The sequence below is a fragment of the Acipenser ruthenus genome, chromosome 4 (genome assembly GCF_902713425.1).
Source record: "Acipenser ruthenus chromosome 4, fAciRut3.2 maternal haplotype, whole genome shotgun sequence".
Classification (NCBI taxonomy): domain Eukaryota; kingdom Metazoa; phylum Chordata; class Actinopteri; order Acipenseriformes; family Acipenseridae; genus Acipenser; species Acipenser ruthenus.
In genome coordinates this window covers 15,704,952-15,727,603 of record NC_081192.1, presented here as the reverse complement: position 1 = coordinate 15,727,603, position 22,652 = coordinate 15,704,952, and the positions used below count along the sequence as shown (strand labels likewise).

The following is a 22,652-nucleotide window of genomic DNA, read 5'->3' as shown; positions in this document are numbered from 1 at the left end:
TCATATCTGCAACCAATTAATCAAAGAAAATTGAGGACGGGTTTATCCACTGAATGTTGCTAAAATGAACTGGCGGCTATCCTTGTCTGAATCATCACTCTTGCCTCCTAAAGAGGTTAGACTACTCTTGTCTAACAATAACGGCTCATACAGGTACCACTGTATTGTGTTGGAACTATTCTCTTTCCATGATATTTGTATATCGACGTGCAAAGGACTTTGCTTCATGTGTATAAGCGACAATTGCGGAAATCATGTCACATCACCATGCCATGTTTACAACGCAGTGCACTAAAGCTTGTCATCATTTGAACTCTTTGTGCATCGGAATAGACAATCACAACAATAGGTGGGGCTGTAAAACATGACCAAAGTATTTGGAAACATATTTTCTGTTGAAATGTCTATATTCACTTTCAGTTCACCACAAATACCCTCTAAGAAGTAGGGCTTGAAGTTTTGGGGTTTTATTTTTAATCAGGTGACGTCCCTTTAAACAAATTTAGCTGATTCTGTTTTCATAATTAAACCCAGAAAGGAAGCTGTTCATTACAAAACAAGCTTTGTTTTTACCTTCATATCTTGCGTAAGCCTAATTCTGGTCCCCTTAATTATGTGAATTGTTCATCCCTGATCCTACTTTTAACTTGCATTTCATTTTTGCAGTCGCCTAATTTAATGTTGTGCTTTTATTATTTTCCCCACTAGTTTAACAGAGATGTCCTAACAGATTCTTTGTTTTAAGCAAAAAAATGAATAGTTGAATACCCATTGTAGAGTGTACACTGATAGCAAGTCCTTCAGGCACTTGCTCTGAGTATTTCGCCAAACATCAGAAAGCATTTTGGGATATTGGAGGATACACAAAAAATGTAGTTCGGTATTACAGCGTCCACACTTTTGACAAACCGCACTACCTGATGCGATCTAATTTAGAACCGGACTCGAGACTACCCCGAGGTGGTCTCGAGTACGGTATTAAACGCTGTGTAGTGTAGACGCTAACCGTATTTAGCACTTTTAACCCGGTTTAAAGGCAACTAATACGGTTTAAAGGCATAGTGTTGACAGGGCCTAAGTTTCTCCAAATAGTTTTATTTCCATATTTCTTTTTTTAACATGTTTTAAGCTGACAGGTATCACTTAAAACAGAAAGGAACTTGTTAAAAACATGTTAATTGTATGATGACATTTCCTGCCTTGTCTATTCAGTTTTTCAGTACCAATCAATGATAATGAGAAAGCGTCTCCTGACAATCTGAAAACTCTGCACATTTTACTAATGCTTATGCTTATATTAAGGAAGATTAAATAGTATTCCTCTCATAAGTAAAGAAGTGACAACATTTAATTTGATCAGAAAAGGAATACGATTGAATCGTATTACAGCTTGATCCATGTCTCAGCCTATACTGATGTCTCAAAAAATAAACTCCAGCCAAGATCAGCAAAGAAATTAGTCTTTGTAAAATGCATAGTTAATTTAGATTGTCAGAAGATACTTCCTCATGATCATTGACTGGTACCGAAAAATGGAATAGGCAGGACATGTCATCATGCAATTAACATGTTTTTAACAGGTTCCTTTGATGCCTGGTAGCTTACAGCATGTTAAAGGGGGAATTTGAATATACAACTCTTCTGAGAAACTTAAAGGGTTTGCCTAAGTTTTACAAACTTAATAACTTCAGAAGGAAATTCCTGTTTCTGCAATCAGGGCAGCTTCTAAACAAACCTCAGAAAAGCTGATCAGTGGACTTCATTTATTGCACACAGTCAAAAGAAGGATATTTAACACATTTCATCACCTTTAATAGTAATAGTTTAATAGTAGAAAGTGGCTGAATAAAATCCTAATATCTATTGATCACGGCACACTAATGATCCAAACAGAAACTGCAACAGAAAAAAATATACAGAACAAATACCATGTCACATTAAATGGCAAGAAATTAAATATTTTGGAGAAAAAAAATAGATTATATGAAGTAACCATTTTATACATAGAACTATTGAGATATGTAATGTTTTCATTCAGGAAGGGCCTGGTTTGCAGATTCTGGAGGATAGCCTAGAGACAGAGAAAGAGAGAGAGCAAGATGGAAAGTGGAAATCAGAGAGAGAAGATGAGTTTCTTAGGCAGAAAATGATTTGCAGCAGTAATCAGCAATAATCAAGTTTTGGTACGCGTACCACATTGTGATGATGTACTACTTTCTAACACTACACGGGTCGCATTTTAATAGATGGACCTCGCTGATCTAATAGTTCTATTTTTAGATCAGTGATGGAGCTTCCAACGTAGGAGGAGTCACTCAGTGTCGGCACTTAGCACATACTATAGTCAGACACCAGACTCCCCCATTTCTTGATGAAATTCCATCTACAGACGAAAAACTTTCATTCATGTGTTATATTCTAAAGCAACAGAAATACTTTTAGCGGTAAAAATACAACTTCATCTAATATTGAATACTGTTTTTAGTGCCATCTGCTGAACTCAGCCCACGTATTTCAGTTTCAGAATAAAAAATGATTCACAGTACAAAGGTCACATTTGACCAAAATAAGATGAGATTGCCACACTGTAATAATAGGAAGACATTTTTTTTTTCACCACAAAGGATCTCTTATTCTTCATCAGTAATGCCGAATGTATTAGCTCCGCAGCCCATCACTTGCATTTGTCTGAGCAGCTGTAGTTATATATAGAGTAGCAGTCTGTTTGATGCTCTGTTCATGACTTCATTTCTCATCAGAAATTATGAAAGAACCATTTTTATCATCCTTCGATTTACTTGTTCATCCATTAAAAAATTCAGAATAGATGCCCCGCGTCATAAAGTTTTAAAAGACGTGATAAATGCACAGAGCTTCTTTTCATTCAGATCAACCACGCCTATTTCATTTCCCAAAAATTGCACCGCAGAATCAGAAAGAGGCCAGTCGAGCAATGGTAATAGGATATTAAGGCTTTCATTGCTAAGTTGCTAATTCAAAGTCTTTTTTGATCTGGTGGCTGTTGGGGGACCTATGTGTACGGAATGAGTTCTAGTGGTGTCAGCCCAGTTCCTGTCCGTGTACAGCTGAGAAGAGGAAAGTAAACAATCAAGGCAAACAATAGAAATAGCAACAGTTCAAAAGCAAAAAGCAAACTGTGCAAAGGTGTCTTCAGTGGCAAACTCAGTAGTGCAATTCAGTCTAAAATAATAGTTTATACTGCAGCCTGTATTAGGTTTCCCAACCTGAACTAATATTTCCTATTAAAATGAGTTTTTGGAGAAGCACAAAACTGGAGAGTAGCCATTTGAATAAAACTGTATTCTCAACTGACTGCTTGTTACCTTGTAATTGTAGCCGACAAAATACTTGCACTTCCATTAGCTACATAGGTCTTTTTTAAAAAAAAAACATGTTATAGCTAACATGTATTTTCATTTTAAAACAGACATCTGGTACTATACTGAGTAAAAGGAAGTTCTCAGTTTGTCTGCAGTTGGTTACTGTTTACTTCCTTAGTTGTCTCACACAAAAAATGTCTCTAGGGCCAAAGCATGTCACTGGCTGGAAGGCTGTCAGTCAATAGGGGAAGCAGTTTATTGGCTATTAACAGAAAAGAAGCCAGTGAAGGATTGGAGGCAATTTCACCCACCAGGGGAAATAACAACAGGAAGTCCTAGACAGTCAAAAGCATGGCTTGCAAACAGAGATTTATTTAACCTACTGTAGTACCAGATATCATGTTTTAAAATGAAAACACATGTTTGCTATCGTATGTGTTTCTTTCAAAAGTGCACATCTGACATCTATACAATGAATGGATGTGCAGTTTAAGGACTAACTTTGCTAGATAAAATTACTTTATGTCTAGGCATGATTATTAATACTGCACTATTAGAGAAATGATGAAGGAAACATCAGATACAGTTTTCCTTTAATAAGGCTGAAACAATCCTTCACAGGGATGCTTTATCATTACTTGAAGCAAATGACATGGTGTTCCACACATCCCCGAGTATCAAGAGTCCCAATTAATGTACAGTCATTCTAAATATGTTGCATGGAGATAGATATTCCATGTCATACACTTCAGCAAAAAACTGAGCTGTCCTAGATCAGTCTACTGTCTGGCAACTTCGGTCAGGACTGGAGAACAGCTGTACATTTTGGCATTGTTACTAAAGGTACATCACTCCTCTTATTCTGCTGAAGCAGTTGTTTTCAATAAATTGAAACACATATACATACACTGCATGCCAAAAATAAAGCACTATACAGATGGCAAGCAAATTCCTTCCGTATCAGGAATATGTTTCTCCTGTCTGTTTTGAAGGATATAAATCTTTAACCATGGAAAACCAGGACATGAGGTACCATGGTAGTACTTGGGGTTGGAACAATGACGGATGGAACATTAATCGATTGTCTTGATATTATCAATGATTGGGCAAAAGCTGTGCAAGCAGTCTGAGCTGGATTATCCCACAAGTGGTGAAAATTTGAAATCTGTGCCTTCAAGCAATAAGATGTTTTGACAAGCAGCTACCGTATGTTTTATAAATAAGGTGGCACATAAATCCTAATATATCATCAAACATCGGTTAGGATTCAGAAGACTTCCACATTCCTGTGCATTTCAGATATAAATTTGGTCCAAGGCAGCACATCATAAAAGAAAAGTAGTCTCACTGTTTGAGGTTTTGCCAGAGGTACTTTTTTGCAATAACAGCAGTTTTACAGAGCTAATTAAACATCACAATGACAGTGACTGATAAGGTCATTAGAATCATACAGTACCTACAAGAAGAAATAACAGATTCTAATATAAAACAACAGACTGCATTTCACGTTACTGCCTCAGACCTTTTTTAACGTTTATTCTCTTTAAGCTTTTGGCAAAATCTGTGTTGTATGATTTATTTTCATGGCTTTCAAAAAGGTTTCCAGAAAGTTAAGCTTACCTGCATTCACTGAGCTATATGAAATGTCCTCACCATGTATGCAGTTTTTAGTCTTGTCGCTTGCATACAAATTTATTATACTATATCATTTCAACACAGATTTAAACTACAACAAATTGAAGAGTTGAACGGGGTAGGGGAAAAAAAAACAATATTGGAAAAAATCTTGAGACTTAAGTTATGTACGTCTTCCAAGGGGAAAAATGGCCTGTTGAAACCTGCAAGCTGCTGTATGGGTGAACATTATCTTGTCATAACCTCACATGACAGAGTCCATGACCCATCAGGGGTTTGAAACTGTCTAAGAACCACATGTTTAAAATTTAAGTTAGAAACACACAGATGTTATGGTGTGTATGAAAACAAATTAATAATACTATACTTACGTGCAAAGTACTGCCAAGGGGTGTAGGTCCTCCCAAAATCTACTGACCTTTCAAGAACCCAAAGGTCCGGGCGGGGAGAATTAGCAAACTTGATAAGGACATACGCCACATGGAAGAGCTGGAAGTAAGAACACATAAACATGAGTATGAAACAGTAGCACGTGAATCTACTTGTGCAGTCCAGCCTGTATTCAAGAGAAATGGGAAGGAACACCTCCCATGTTAAATAGATATACATATTAAGACCAACTGGATTGTTCATTAAAATGCCAAATTTGTTAGTCAGATTAATCATGGAAAATACAAAAGGTTCAGTAGTCAGTTTTTCTATTTTTACAATTAATTCTCTATATCACAGACACAGAGTGTTGGTTGGCTGGGGAGAAGGCCTCATTTTGTTATATTGACTTGTTAATAAATAAGCAGGTCTTGGAGGATTTGGGAGGAGTTGCCCACTCCTCCACAGGTAATTTTAAGGGCCACTGAGGTAACAGGGAGCTTCCAGCTGTAATTACGTCTGTGGCAGATCTGCCTTGTTGTGTCAATGGCACTGATTGACACGGGGTTGGGTCTGGCAGACATTAAAGCCCCTGTGAGGGAGCGATGAGGAGGCAGTTAGGAAGTGCAATCCTTAAGTACTGAGTATGTGTTAGGGGAAGCCAGGAGGCTCACTCTTTCACTTCCTTCATCCAATCAGGTTCAAAGACAAATGTCATACCATTCAACTAAAGGGCAAGATTTGTAATACAGAGGTAAGTCCGTGTCTTATGATGTCCGTATTATTAACTCATCAGCCGCTTGGAGGAGATCCATTTCATGCTGCTGGAAAGAGTTCTCAGGAAGGGTAATCTGTTTTGTACTGTATTTTACACGAAATGCCACAGACAAATAAACTCTTAAAACAGCTGCAAATTTGAAGACACTTTTGTCTCTATAAAAACTTAATGGAGTACTGTTTTGAAGGTCATTAACTGGCAGTCTGTACTCATCCAGGATGGCACTAGTGATTGATAATATTTTCAATCTGGCTTCTTTGCTGTCAGTGTCTCTGGTATGAGACTAAAGCACTTCTGTACCACATTAGTTGGTGGCCCATCCCTCTCATGAAGTGTTGAGATGCAGTGTAGGTGGAAAATCCTGAAGCTGTAGCTGAATGTTATGTCTACTGAGTGATAGGGCAGCAGTGTGGAGTAGTGGTTAGGGCTCTGGACTCTTGACCGGAGGGTCGTGGGTTCAATCCCAGGTGGGGACACTGCTGCTGTACCCTTGAGCAAGGTACCTAGATTGATCCAGTAAAAACCCAACTGTATAAATGGGTAATTGTATGTAAAAATAACGCGATATCTTGTATCAATTGTAAGTCACCCAGGATAAGGGAGTCTGCTAATAAATAAATAATGATAACAGAGGACTTGAGTCCCCAGTGCTCTCAGTTTTACACCTAACACCTTAGCTTCAGTAGGCATAGTGAGAGATCCTTAATTGCCCAATCCAAGTTACCCACTGCTACAATACCACCTTGATAATGAACAACCCTCCGAGCCCATGGAATAACTACAGTACTGGAGTATCCTCTATGTGGGCCACAAGATGACTGTCAGGACCCTAAAGCATTGAAGTAAATGATGGGTCGTAAACAGACATCTAAACAGCATGTGTTGTTTCTGTTAAAGAGTTGTAGGCCAAGGCCTGGAAGATGTTTTGCACACCTATTCATCCCCTGGAAGAGACGCCTGTTGATTAGATATCAACAACAGAAGGATGACCCCAAGCTAACCCTGCTTCATTTAAAGTACGACCGTTAAATACAACTGGACAGCCATCCCTAGTGTCTCAGCCTTTAAGTTGTAACTCTGCTGTTAAAACCATCTGCTAGAGTGTGTGTGTTGTTATTTTTGTACTTTACCAAAACAGTATTGTAAAGTCATTAACCATGCCTGATATTCTGTTATTCCGACTGCACTTCGAATCAGTGTGGTTGATTTCAGGATAGGTTATACTATGCTAGACCACCGAAGTGGATGAATTATGAGGAATTTCCACTTGTGTGATGTTTAAAATAAAAATGGCTTTTTATAAGCTTACTTGGAAGTCTTTGTAGCCATCATATTTTATTTGTGTTTGTAGTACTGACAAACTAATTTACTTTAATAGACAAGAAACAGTAGAAGCTGTTCAATACAGACATGTTGAACTTCCGGACCTGGGTCTAGTGAGAGTTGCCAGATACTTTATTTTCAATTTCAAAGGAAAATGTTGTTAATTTATAATGGATCTTAAAAAGAGATCCATTAAGTCTCCAATTTCAACACTCACTCTTGTCGTAGTCCACCTCTCAGTTATGATCTTACATACAGTATGGCTCTGGGGAGATGTTGACAAGAACAGATGAAAAATGAATGCACGTCTACATCCTTACATTTGGGCAAGCACATACATGCTATTCACAAAGATTTAGAATGTGCTTTGTCTGTGCTGATGGTAACAGAAAGTGTTGTATTCAACAAGGTTTTTTTTTGGACCGTTGGTGAAGAAACCAACAAATTATATATATATATATATTTTTTAAAACATATTTTACATGTTGGAAATACCATCTCTAACAGGTGTTTCCTGTAAAATGTTATCATTATAAAAAAATGTAAAAAACACATTGTTTACTGTTTTGCATCCTATAATGAAGATGTATAACAGAATATCCATTGTAAACTCCACAAACTCATATTTCAGACTGGCATTGCCCTACCCCTCCAGGTGCTCCATGCTTGAAATGTGCATCTCCTAAATCTAGAAAAGTAATTATGTTATGATGACATCCAAAATCTAGAAAAAGAATGTTCCACTGCAAACATAACATTCCCTATGACACACAACCCCTGAATTACCTCCAGTTCTGAGATAGCTCTCTTTAACTCAATCCACACATACAGTATGTTATTCTAATTATTGCTGTTATTAAACTACACATCAAAGCAGTAAGTTCTGATGGTTAGAGTTTTCAGTTACATCTTCTGCAAGATGTCACAACATGTCTAAAATAACTTTGTTGCTGCGTACTTCAAATTGTGTCTGAGGAATGAAAAAGCAAAAGCTTTACAAAGCAAGTATGCCCTCAAGGTAACAGACATGTGAGACGGTATTAAATTGCGAGACATAATTTTCCTCATTCTTTCCTTAGGGCATGCACACTGTAAGTGAAGTTCTGTGTGGAAGTCTGCCTGGCAGATGTGAGAAGTTCTAGACATATGCGTGTGTACCCACGGCTGCTTCTGATTCCATTATATACTTTGCACACACACGTGCCCCACCTAATATAATAATAAGCCTCAATGGTTGCTGGTAATGAAAGCTCAAGTTTGTTTCCAGTCACTCACCCAGTAAACGCTTTCGTTAATCTGTCATTATTTAAAAAAAAAAAAAAAAAAAGAACAATGCTGTGTGTTTCTGGTAACTCTTGATAGTAATTTCTGATACACAATCTCTCTACATCGATCACGCCATGTGTCATTAACACTGTACTGTTACTAGTGACTGAGTTCTGTTTTTCTCCTGTACAATACTTCTTATCAGTCCACTGACATGGGTCGTAAAAGCTAATACAGTCATTTAGTGAATTCTACCTTGAAAGGCAGGGCTTTTTTTGCTGTTTTTGTCTCCATATTTGGGTTGAGAACCAGACTTAATGGGAACTGGTATTTTTTTTTTATATATATATATATATATATATATTTCTGAAGAAGTGTTTTAAGCTCTGATCTTAAAAAGGAAGTAGCTTAAAATGTAATTTTCATATATTTTTTTTAAGAACCAGGGGCACCTAGTGATCTGCCCCTCTAGCACATGTTTCCTTTTGTTTTTCTTACAATACACAGCAGTGCTCTAGTCTAGGTGGTGCAGGCTCTTACTAATATAAAGAACCTTTGGCTGATCTAGCCTACGTTACACATGTCTGTGGAAGACAACTAGAACAGAAGATCAGTTCCTGAACTCAAAATTTGAATAACTGCAATATAAACTACACTATTATAAGTCACATTTCCATTACAATCTACTAATAACTAAACTTAGAAATATATATGTCAGGCACAAATAAAACTAAAAAAACAGTTAATTATCTTCATGCTTCTTCAGTCAAGAACTACAGTTGCCGAGAAGTGCAAAGAGGTAGCAAATCGGGGGTCCCGAGGGGCACATCCGGTGAAGGCGCTCCACGTGGAGTGCAGGACCCGCCCTATAGTCTGGACGGCGCCGGTTCGAGTCCAGGCTATTCGATTGCCGACCGTGGATGGGAGCTCCCAGGGGTCAGCACACAATTGGGAGGGAGGGCTTATGTCTTTAAGTGACTTGCTCAGGGTCACACAATGAGTCAGTGGCTGAAGTGGGATTTCAGCTGGGGACCTCCTAGTTACAAGCCCCTTTCTTTAACCACTGGACCACACAGCCTCCTATAATATAATACCGTATATATATATATGTGTGTGTGTGTGTGTGTGTGTGTGTGTGTGTGTGTGTGTACAAAGAATGAGACAGCACTCATTAAAAGATATCAGGCAGTCCTGGGATTCGTATAAAGATATAACACAATATCTATATCTATGCTTACGATTGTAAGTCGCCCTGGATAAGGGTGTCTGCTAAGAAATAAATAATAATAATAATAATAATACAGTACAGTTGGATTACTATGATGTCATCAAGGAACAAGCAACCTTAGGTGTTTACAATACTAAACCACAAGATAAGACAAGCAATGCGAGCAGCCTTGTGCAAATAATGTTAATCCTACAGTAGATAAAAAGGATCAGACACATGCAGCTCCATAGCCTGACTGCACAATAATCAGAAGAAACCATAAGAAAGGAGCAAGCAGCTCCTCTGGATGAGTGAGAATGTGTACTGTATGTTTCAGCAGATCAACCACATAAGCCACTATGATTCCCTGAGCTGATCTTCTACATCAAAAGAAGAATGTAAAAACAATTCTGAAGCCACAGGCAGCCAGTGCAAGTTAGACAGAACAGGTGCTATGTGATGAGAGGGTTTAGTGCAAGTCTGGGTCTCAGCCATAGAGACTGCAGCAATCAGTTTGGACGAACACTCACCCTGAGAAGTGTTTTGCTTCACATTGTTTGGAGATGTCAAGGTAATGGTAGTAAGCTTTTTGAATGACAGGCACAGATCGGGTAAACAAATGTTTTATAACTGTCAGAAGAACTGGAATATTTACTGTACAATCAACATAACGAAGGAACACCTTAAGCCAAATACAGAACAGAACAAAACAACATTGCATAGACAAAATCTTTTTTTTAATTTTTTTTTTGCATGTGCCAGTTTTTGCCTTAGAGTTCTCTCCCCTAACCTGTGACTGTTTGAGAGTGGCAAACTGAGTTTATAATTCACATAAAAATGTGTCGCTTTGAGAATTTTATACAAATATTAAAATAGCAATTTAAAATAGCTTTTAATGGGTCAATGGGCTTTTAGAAATAGCGCCCAGATGTCTGTTATTAACATCGACTTAAATAAATTAATTTGATAACATTACTCTCCATAACAAAGGACCACCTGAACATGTAGGCATGCTGTGTCTGATTGGAATAACAATTAAGGTCTGCACATAAGTTATCAGTTTAAGCTGTTTACAGTGAAAGTCGTTTAATGCCACAGGCTACAAGTCGGAGCAATAGGTAATATTTTGGATAAAGGCGTCTGCTAAATAAACAAATGATAATAATAATAATAATGTTGCCTAGATACCTGTCTAATACAATTTTCAGATTTATCCTGCATGTAAAATTTTAAATGTTTAGAAATCCAATGGCCCAGCGTTTCAGATTTTGTATTATAAATTATAGACCGCAAAAAAAGCTAATTTTTCTGTGTAAAAGTTGGTATCATTGAACAAAAGAGGTTACCATTGAAAGTTTCAACTGTTTGTTATTAATTAAGTAAAAAAGAACGGTATATAAAAAATGCCAAAAAGCTCAATATTCATAAAAAAAAAGTTAGAACCGGTGAAAACAGTAAGATTAATTTAGAGGATTCGCTAGTAAAAGCAGAGACGGCAGAGCAAACGCAAGAGAGTTAAGGGGCGTTCACACCGAAAGTGATGTGGCGGTGCCGTGCAGCTTAAAAAATGTTGAAGACATCGTTTTCGATGAAGGCGGTCACACTGACTGCGGCCCGGAAGCGGCACTCAGAGCGGTACACAGGAGATAAAATATTTTCAACTTTTATGACGTATAACACCAGCAACCAATCAGGGTAAAGTAGGAGGCTTCTTTGCTAGGAAGACATTAAACAGAAAAAATTGAAGAAAAATTTATTTTAACAGTCTCCGAATTCCGAGAGTTGTATAATACAACTATAAATACAGAGATATTAACAGAAAAGCCACTGCATGGAGAGCTGTGAGTGTCCAGATGGGATTATCGGGTGAGTGAATATAAAATATATGTGTACTTGTTAGTACTTACGTAAAGATGCTTCAAAAAAAGCTTTTATTTTCTAAAAAAGAATCCTTCAAAATGTTTTTGGTTTATAGGCAAAGCCTAACAATTGCTGGATATAATAACACCATATATGAGACTATATATATATATATATATATATATATATATATATATATATATACACTGTATATATATGCACCTGCTACTCACAGCATTTCCTGATAAATAAAATCACTATTACCGCAGACAAACAAAAGATCAAGCAAACGTTTTATTTGGTCTAACAAAGTGTACATTTGTTATATTTTAACAAATTTTTAACAAATATTCAATTTTTAACAAAATGAATAAAAAACGTTGCAGTTGCATTTTTAAAATCATGTTTATATGATAATGTTCAATGATATTGTAACGACCCTGGCGATGGCAGCATCCTGGACGTTGTATTTGTCTTGTTTGTTACGTCCCGTTTAAGGTTCCGTGTATTGTGAGGGTACGGGGCACGCCGTTAGTGTGTGTCTGCGTGAGTGCGTATGTGTGTGTGTGCAGTGGACGGTTCCCCCGGAGGCTATAAGTAGGAGGGGGGGGAGCCGCGAGCGGGAGAACGCGTGTGGATGTCTGACTGGAGAGAGACTGCGAGAGACAGAGTACCGGCTGAGAGAGTGCTTGTCGGTGAAGCAGTGTGTGAACCCCCAGTGAGTCTGCGGTGTAAAAGAGAGAGACAGATATTTATTATTTTGGTGTGAACCCCGGCCCAAACAGGGTTTCGTTGTGCTTATTAAAAAGAAGAATAAAAGTACGTGGAACTTCACCTGGTCTCACCCCGAGTCTGTCTCACCCCCATAGCACAGAACGCTACATTGGTGTTTCAGGAGAGAGATGAGAGGAGATGAGCTGCGAGCCAGACTGGAGGAGCTGGTAGCTGAGCTGAGGGTCAGGAGCGACCCGAGAATGGGCGCCGCGTGGGGAGGAGAGAACATGGAGCAAGGGAGGAGCAAGAACCCTTGGGCGAAAGAGGAACGAGGGATCAAGATGGCGGAGCTGGGTGACAGACAGACTGCCCCGCAGGCTGAGGGGCACTGCGCCATCGTCATCAAGGGAGAAGGAGGTTCTTCGGCCGCCGCAAGGACGTCATCGGCCACAGAGATAGGAGGAGCACGAGTGCGCATCAAGGAGGAGGCAGCGTCACCATCGGACACGCCTACCCTGCAGCAGAATGTCAGCAAGGGGGTTTATTACAGCCGTCTGCAGTACAACGGTAAGGCCGATTGGCGAGACTTTGTAAAGCAGTTCGAAATGATGGCAAAGGTAAACAACTGGACAGACAAGGGCTGCGGGAGGATACCGCCATGCCAAGCCCTACTGCCAGGAGTAATTCAGCGTCCCCAGCAATCTCCCCTCCGCCACCAGTCTCCACTGAAGACCCAGCTCTCAGCGCAGTGCACGCAGTCTGGCTCAGGAGCTGCGAAGGGCTTTGCACAGAAGAGCGTTGCCAGCTGTGGGAACTGGTGTATGAGTATCACCACAGTTTCGCTACCGCCTTGGATGACGTGGCGTTATACCGTCCGTCTCTGAAATTTCGCAGCACACTTGAGCAGCCCTTTTTTTTTAAACCTGACACCTCCTTATGTCGGACAAACATGTCCAGTTTAGCGAGGGGCTACTTTATGATTATGAAAAGCTTTTTGGGGGTGAAGGTGGGGGCCCCACTACATAATCTAATGGGATTAAACAGCCTTTCATTTTTTATATATATGTAACACACACATGGTAACTCTGAAGGAGCTGGAGAGATCCACAGCTGAGATGGGAGAAACCGTCCATGGGACAACTATAACCTAAACGCTCCATGAAGCTGGGCTTTATGGAAGAGTGGTGAGAAGAAAGCCATTGCTGAAAAAAACCTATATCAAATCCCATTTGGATTTTGCCAAAAGGCATGTGGGAGATACAGCAAACATGTGGAAAAAGGTTCTCTGGTCTGATGAGACCAAAATTGAACTTTTTGGCCTTAGCGCAAAACGCTATGTGTGGTGAAAAGCCAACACTGCTCATCACCCTGAGAACACCATCCCCACGGTGAAGCATGGTGGTGGCAGCATCATGTTATGGGGATGCTTTTCATCGGCAGGGACTGGGAAACTGGTCAGGATTACGGGCAAGATGGATGGAGCCAAATACAGGGAAATTCTAGAGGAAAACCTGTTTCAGTCTGCAAGAGACCTGGGACTGGGGCGGAGGTTCACCTTCCAGCAGGGCAATGACCCTAAACACACAGCCAAAGCTACACTGGAGTGGTTTAAAAACAAGAACCTGAATGTCTTAGAATGGCCCAGTCAAAGCCCAGACCTCAATCCGACTGAGACTCTGTGGCAAGACTTGAAAATTGCTGTTCACCAATGGTCCCCATCCAATTTGACAGAGCTTGAGCAATTTTGCCAAGAAGAATGGGCAAAAATTGCAGGATCCAGATGTGCAAAGCTGGTAGAGACTTACCCAACAAAACTCACAGCTGTAATTGCTGCCAAAGGTGCTTCTACCAAGTATTGACTCAGGGGGGTGAATACTTATGCAACCAACAAATGTCTTTTTTTTTTTGTTTAATTAACTTTTGTGTCACAATAAAAATATTTTGCACCTTCAAAGTGTTAAGTATGTTGTGTAAATCAAATGGTAAAAATCCCAATTAAATCCATTTTAATTCCAGGTTGTAACATTGCAAAATGTGGAAAAGTCCAAGGGAGGTGAATACTTATGCAAGGCACTATATATATATATATAGTAAACATAGGTAAAATGAATATGGAACAGAATGCATTGTATATATGATGTCTACATTTAACAAAAACAATGTTATTTTGATTCTTGCCCTTTGGATGCTTCGGGAACTCCCGCTATTTATTATTAACAATGTTGCATGACTCTCGCAATGTATAATGCTAGAGGTCTCGCTAAAAAGGCACAATAAATGTTTAAATTAGTATACTGCGGCTCTCTTCATTAACATATTTTTTCTTACTACATACGACAAAATGTTTACTTTGTTAAGTGTCGCAACGAAAATGCAAATTGCGTTGTTTGTGCTGCGACTGGCCCATCTTAGTACACCTACCCCTTAGTTGCTACTGGATTTTAGGCAAGCACCTGGGAAATTTAAATTAATGACTCCTATTCATAAAGGATTTCTCCACCCTGTTTTGTTGTTTGTTTTTATGTTGGAGGGAGGGCACACCAGTACAATATAAAAAATGTGAGACACGTTACAGCAGCTCTCTGTCCTGCCTTTGATACATCTGCCTGTGCCAGAAAACTCAGCACTGAATTCCTAGTGCCTGCTGCCAAACCCACAGCTAAAAAGAACATATCTTCATTTAGGGCACATGCATCTACTTGTGTCTTGGCTTTACGTGAGCAATAGCACTTCAAAAAGTGTCTGTATGGTGCTCAAGCTTTTGTTGCTGGACCATCAAGTTACAGTGCTACTACTGTGAGTGCAAGCAACTGGAGCCCCTTTCCCTATTTCCATCCTGTGTCACAGCCAATGCAACAGAAAAACAAAGTTGCTTTTAATCATCTCAATCATTTTCACATCAGAAAAAAACCCTGCATTTGAATAAGCTGTTACTAAAAGAACTTGAAACGATGAACACTACATGCTTAAATGGGCTGTTTAACAAAAGATATACATACTGCAGTTCTACCAAAACAAAAAAAAGAAGTTTCTGCATTCTGAAGTGAACAGAAAGAGAAAGAACTGGTAACCTTGTGTTTAACAGTGCTGGGACGAAAATAGAATTTTCATGTTCGGATATCCGTTTAAAATTCAGATAATTATTCTAATGTTCGAGCCATTATATGTAACACTGTATTAAAGAAGAAACATAGAAAACTATCCCAGAAGTAAAAATAGGTTGTGAAGGCCTTACTTTACCCAAGTGAATTAACTACAAAACAAAGGATGCCATACAGTAGTTACTGTGTTCTTTTTTATATAATTCCTGCCATTGTCGTGTTGTCGCAATATACAAAGTGGCCATGGACATTTTGTGTAAAAGGGGGTGTTGTACAATGAAAAAGCAACACTATTTACTCATAACAAAAAGCTAGGACCACAACCTAAAAGAAAAACTAAACATTGATCACTATATGAAACATTTTCTTTACAAGTTGGAGAACATACCTGTATTCTGTATTCTACAGCAGACAGAAAATACCCTGATTGACTTGCTTCCTAAATCTGCAGCGGCATCACTGACTTTAGGTAGAGATCACTATTTGGCAGTTTGTGTTCTATGCACGTGCTAGTCTGGACTTTAAAATGCTGATGTTTTTTTGGATCAGAAGTAAATAGGGGACCAAGTGTGGCTGTGTTGATCTTCTGTTTTTTTTATATTTATAAATCTTACACTTTCACTTGGTAATTTAGAAACTGTCATGCAGATTCTGGCCGACTAATCTTGTCCGTCTCTGTGCTTCTGATCTTGCTCCTTCCATTGTGCACGCTCTCAACCTCTCAGGCTTGGTTCCTGCTGCCCTCAAGCTTGCCCGAGTTACACTGTACTCAAAAAACCCTCCCTTGACCTGGCTGTCTTATCTACTTTTCGTCCTATCTCCAATCTCCCTTTTCTTTTCAAAACTCTTGAAAGGGCTGTAGCCAGTCAGCTGATGAAACATCTCACGGATAACAATCTGCTTGAATTTCTGCAGTCTGGCTTCCGGCCACATCACAATACTGAAACTGCTCTGCTCCGGATTGTAAATGATCTCCTGCTTAATGCTGATGCTGCTGCTCCCTCTGTGCTTGTCCTCCTTGACCTAACAGCTGCTTTTGACACCATAGATCATAGCATTCTTCTTGACCGCCTTCAGAAGTATGCTGGGATCTCTGGAGCCTGTCTCTCCTGGATGTTCTCTTACCTATCTGGACGCATACTGTCTGTTTTCTATGCTGGATGCAGTGGTGTCGCAAATCCAGTCACTTGTGGTGTCCCTCAAAGATCTGTTCTTGTGCCTCTTCTCTTCAACATCTACATGCTTCCCTTGGGTCACCTCATCCGCCAACATAGCCTCATGTTTCACCCCTATGCTTATGACACCCAGCTCAACTTAAAACTCGACCCTGGATGCCCCTCTGCCATGGTCCACCTCTCGTCTTGCATTCAAGACATCGAGGCATGGATGTCTGCCAATTTGCATCTGCTGAACACTAGCAAATCTGAACTCCTAGTAGGACCTAAAACTCAACTTAAGAATCTCAATATAGCTGCCCTGAACCTCGGAAACTGTCTGCTGCTGCCTTCCCCCACTGTACGAAGCCTTGGTGTACTTCTGGACAGCAACCTCTCCTTTGATGCCCACAACTCCTCTGTGGTCTCATCTTCCTTCTACCACTTTCGAAACACCTCCAAAGTCCGTCCTTACCTTTCCCTCCTGGATGCGGAGATACTCTGTCAGCATTTGTCTCCTCTCGACTCAACTACAACAACTCTCTCTATGGTGGTCTTCCAGCACACACCATCAACCCACTGCAGCTAGTTCAGAATGCCGCCACCAGGATCCTTATCAGATGTAAAAAACGTGAACACATCACCCCCCATCTTGCCCAGCTGCACTGGCTACCTGTAAAGTTCAGGATTACTTTCAAAATTCTCCTGCTCACCTACAATGCCCTTCATCACACAGGTCCTGAGTACCTCTTCAACCTGCTGACCCGCTATGTCCCTGCCCGCAAGCTGAGGTCCTCCGACTCTGGCCTGCTTGTTAACCCCAAGCAAAACTGCACCACACTTGGATAACGCTCATTTAGCTTCATGGCTCTGACTCTCTGGAACTTTCTCCCAGCTTTGGTGCGTGATGCTCCCACAGTCACTCGCTTTAAATCAACTCTCAAGACCCACTTGTTCTCTCTTGCTTTCCATGCTCTTTAAGCCTGATATCTGTTATTAGCTGTTCTGTCTTTGCTACTTCTGATTTTCACGATCTTATTCTCATGATTCTATATGACATACGCATACTGTTATGTCTCTGCTACTTCAGATCTTTCACTGTATCTTCTTATGATTCTATATGACATACACATCCACAATGTTTTAGAATTTCACATCCTAGCCTTGTATTTAATGTATTATTTTGCATTGTTTTTCACTGTATTTAATGTATTATGGGCAGCAATGTGGAGTAGTGGTTAGGGCTCTGGACTCTGGACTGGAGGGTTGTGGGTTCAATCCCCAGTGGAGCAAGGTACTTTACCTAGATTGCTCCAGTAAAAACCCAACTGTATATATGGGTAATTGTATGTAAAATAATGTGATATCTGTATAATGTGAAATAATGTATAATGTGATATCTTGTAACAACTGTAAGTCGCCCTGGATAAGGGCGTCTGCTAAGAAATAAATAATAATAATAACAATAATATTATATTATATTGTTTTTGTTTTTTTTCTTTACTGTAAAGCGCTTTATGATAGTGGTCCACTATAAAAGGCACTATATAAAATAAAGATTGATTAATTGATTGATTGATAAATCGGTGGAAGGCATAACATATTGTGATAGTATTGTAGCGGCAGGGCGAAACATGGACAGTTGGACTGTGGGTGAGGAAGGGTGTGGGAGGGTAGTGAGCAGAGCTTAGGGAAGGACCAGAAATGACAGCACACAGGAGCCGGAAGTGACATTCAGTCCTGGAGCCCACTACCAGCAATGGTATCTGGGCAGGATTTTATTTAAACACACAACAAAAATAAATAATCCTGTATTGCAGAAAAAAAAATAGCTGGAATACCAGCAATGGTAAACTCGGGTATAAAATAAAAAGGGTAAACAAAAACGTTGCGGTTACATAAAAACAACAACAAAGAAAGCACAGGGTTTCTCGGTGCTGCTGTAGTGGGTTTCCTCTCGCTGCCCTTCTGCTCCCATATGAGGAATAAAGGATAGTCCTATGTTCCTTCACCACGATAATCCACAAGGTTTTTTTTACAAAACTTCAGGATTCTGTGGATTATAGCAGGTTATAAAAACAAAACAACAAAGCACAGCGTGTCTCTTCCGTGTTTCAGTTCAGGACAGGGAGCCTGAATGGCAAAACCGCACTGACGAAATACTGCCGCGTCCTGCCCCTGCAACCAGTGTGCTGCCCCACGCCAGCCAATCGGCGAGCACAGCACAGCTGACTGAAATGACGAGACTCAGCAGCCGCGTGGTTCCGCATCGGGCCAAGATGGCCGCCTGACCCGGAACTACCAGTCTAGTCAGAGTTCAGCCTCCTGACCCAATCACGGTCAACCCTACACAGCGCTGCCGGTGGTCGGGAGGGTGAATTACAACAGGGACTCCTTCTACTCCCGTCACAAAGTGAAAAAGGGGTCAGAAAATGTAAATTCTGTAAATAGTTATTTCTTGAATGGGAGCATGCTTGTGTATGTGAGTGTGCGTGTTCTGTTCTCTATCTTTCTCTTCTCTCCCCCCCTCCCCGGCTGTCAGTGCGAGTGGTGACGTGTGCGTGCTATCTGTGTGCCGTATGGGATTGGTTAAGAAAATCTGCAAATGAGGGGTGTGTGAGAGTGTCCCGTGAGAGCCCGAGGTGGCAGTATTTAAGAGGGGGAGTACCTCTGCCTCAAGTTGAGTGTTTAAGTGTGGTTCGGTTCCTGAGCTTTCTTTGACTATTCATTTTATATTAATCCTTATATTTTGGTAAAATGTGGTCCCTTTAGACCATAAGAAAGGCCTACCTGCTACCTTCTGAACACTTGCTTTTCTGTTCTCCCAGGTTTCTAGAGTAGCTGCCATTTTAACTAGCCTGAAGCATTTGTAACTGACACAACTGCTGAAGGCAGCCTATAGAGTTAGCAGGCCACAGCATTGCCATAAATGGCAACACAATGGATTTGGAATAAAAATACACAGTTGGTCCTGATTAAGTAGCACACGACAGTACACCCTTGCTATAACAAACCTGTGGGGTCCAAGCTTTTTGTTCATTATATCGAGGGGTTTGTCATAGCAAAAGGACAATCAAAATGAACAATAAACTGTTGGAGTAAATTAATGAGATTGTGAATAAAAGTAGAATTACATGTACCTGTTCTTCTCATAGTATTCTGCCTTTGCTTTATCCTATTCGTTGAAGAATTAAAATGTAGTACAAAAAGAAGCACAAATCACGAATTGAAGCTGAACATTTATTCAAAATCAATCTGACGTGAATCATTTCAAAGTGCACCAAACTTAATCCAACATGCAAGAATCCCAAACTGAGCTTTTATTCCAAAACAATCCGACATGAAAAGTTCATCAGATCCTCAAGACATGGAGAGCAGGTCAGTTTGTTTTATTTTGAATTTATACAAAATTACTGAATGTTTACTCCCTAATCAGATCTCTGAATCAGTGCTGACAAAACTTCCTTGATCACTGTACATATGGTTTCACTTCAATCTTTGACAGTACTGAATAGAGGCCTTTTATGAGAGCTTCTATTGTTAGACATTATGAAATTTGGTTCAACACGCAATAGAGCACTTAACTGAGGAGGAGCTCATTTCTATACTTGAACTAGCCTTTAAATTAAAGTGTATGTTTATGTGTTCGGTGGCTACCTCTAATGAAGTTGAGAGTGTATTTTTCACTCGCTCTTTGCTGTGTCAAGTCTGACATACAAAGAATGCAAGAGAACACACTCTCATATTGATTAGGGGTAGCCACCGAACACTTAAAAACATATTATTGAATCTAAATAAAAGATTTACATTACACGAGAGTAGATGTTAAAACTTCATGCTGATTTGAACTCCGCTCTCGCTAAGATAAGCACCAACTAAGACGTAGCTTTACAGTAAACTAACTAAAAAACAGACGAAAAGCTGATATTAACGTATTTAGTCTATTTATGTAGAGTGGTAAATGTTTAGAATTCCTTGTCACTGACATTCTCAGTGTGGGATCTACACTCTCAGCGGATCATAAGTGTGGTTGCTGCTAATAGGTTCCAATGGGAACGGGATTTATAATCCCTTAGACAATCCCTTGTCCTGGCAACATTAACCCTTTGTGGTCCAATGTCGGACCCTGTTCGACATCATTAAAAAGACGTCAAGCACAGGTATCTAGTCGTTTTTTCTCTGGAAAAAGCTGAGAAAACCTTTCAATGGCCGAGTGAGACCAATAGAAGCCGAGAGAATCTTGACATGTTATAGTAATAAAATAATGACTTGGATAGCATTCATTATTGAGGAGTTTGGCGATAAAACGAGTGATCAGGAGATGATTTATCTGTATGCACTACTATGAAGAGGTATGTGATAAATACAGCGAACATGGGGTGGGGCGGGGCTGGAGATGCAGTACTGAGTGTCCTGTTGCTATGCAGTGCCTTTTAAACCTGTTTTACTATGAATAAAATCGCATGTAATAAACAGCGCATGTGAAAATAAATTGGACCTGACGCGCCTGACAGGTGCTGAATAAATGGACTGCAAAGGGTTAACATGCAGCGGTACCTCTTGTTTTTTTATTTCAAATTTGCTATGTTATCAACAGCTCTGCATTAGCTGATGTTTCTGGGTATAATATAGCATGGAGAAGTATTCAACCAATCAGCGAGCTTTTAAAACTTTTTTTCGATACTGTTCTTACACATACCTAGTTTATGAGTTACAAACTGTAAAACAAAATATTGCTATGCTTTGTCTATGTCTGATTGCTATGTCTGATTGGTTCCTCGCTGGCCACTATTTTCATATTTGGAAAGTTTGATAGCTCTAGGATTTGTTGATTTCAGGATATTATGTTTATTTATCCAATAGGTAACATCAATGTAAATAACATATGTGGTGGGGCTGAAGCCCTGCACCTGTAAATAATGTGTTTTGTTTGATTATAAATAAAATGTGTTTAATTTGAAAGCTTTTTTGTAAAATAAAAGTGTGTGTTAGACTTGTCAGGGCTGGGAGGTTAGAATTCCCTCCCTAACTAACTGAACCCTGGCCGCATGCCTAAAAAAGGTATGAAAAGCCAGTTTCTTTGTTCTACAAACAGGGATACAGTTTGTCTGGGATGGGAGTTTGGATGGAGGATCCTCATGACTGCGTGTGTTAACCAGGGTAAGAAAAACACAAAAGGGGGTTCCAGTGTTATAAATAGGGATTCATTTAGGGGGATTTTAATCCCACCAAAGAATATTTAGGTTTGTGTTCGGGAGAAGGTTCCTGGAGCGGGACTTCCCTTTTAGTGGGAGTAGTGCTGAGCCATTTGATGGCAAACTTTTTTGTTTTAGTTGTGTTTTGTTTTGACTTTTCTGTGTTTATTTATTTTAGTGCTGGGACGAACATGGAATTTGCATGGTCGGATATTCGTTCAAGATTTTGATATTCGTTCATTTTCAAAACGTTATCAAAGCAAAGGTCCCTGAATGGCTCACCTCGTAAAAGCACTGCCGCGGTGCAAGCAGGGTGAGTCATACAACCAGAGATCGCAAGTTCGAATCTTGATTGTGCGATGCAGCCGGTCTTTGCTGGGGATTCCGTGGGGGCACCGCATTGGCTTTGGCACTCCCGGGGTTGGGGAGGTGGGATCCGGCGTAGACTGTTTCTCCTCACCGCTCTGAGGTGACCCCTACAGGCCGGCAAGTGAGCTTGGGGGCGGAGTTTTGCTGGGCTGGTCTTTGTCCTCCAGAGGCCGGTAGCCTGCAGACATTGGCTCTCGAATTTCTCGAATTTCCGATTTGCCTGTGGGATCGGAGGACGCCCACTGAGCCTTGGGTCCCTGAGCTATGTGGCGAACCGCCGTGAGTTGAGGAGGAATGTAGGAATAAGTTTATGGGTGAACTACACAGTGCAATGTGTAAT

The 22,652-nt window shown here is 40.0% G+C and overlaps 1 protein-coding gene across 4 annotated transcripts in view; it reads right to left on the bottom strand.

Annotated features, from left to right (window-relative positions):
* The window catches only part of LOC117399383 (laminin subunit alpha-3-like), a 120,307-nt gene that overhangs the window by 85,073 nt on the left and 12,582 nt on the right, over positions 1-22,652 (bottom strand). For all 4 annotated transcript variants that reach the window (XM_033998490.3, XM_033998488.3, XM_033998489.3 and 1 more), the window contains exon 3: positions 5,348-5,465. In XM_033998490.3, coding sequence (XP_033854381.3) covers positions 5,348-5,465 — 118 coding nt within the window. The remainder of the gene's footprint in view (positions 1-5,347; positions 5,466-22,652) is intronic.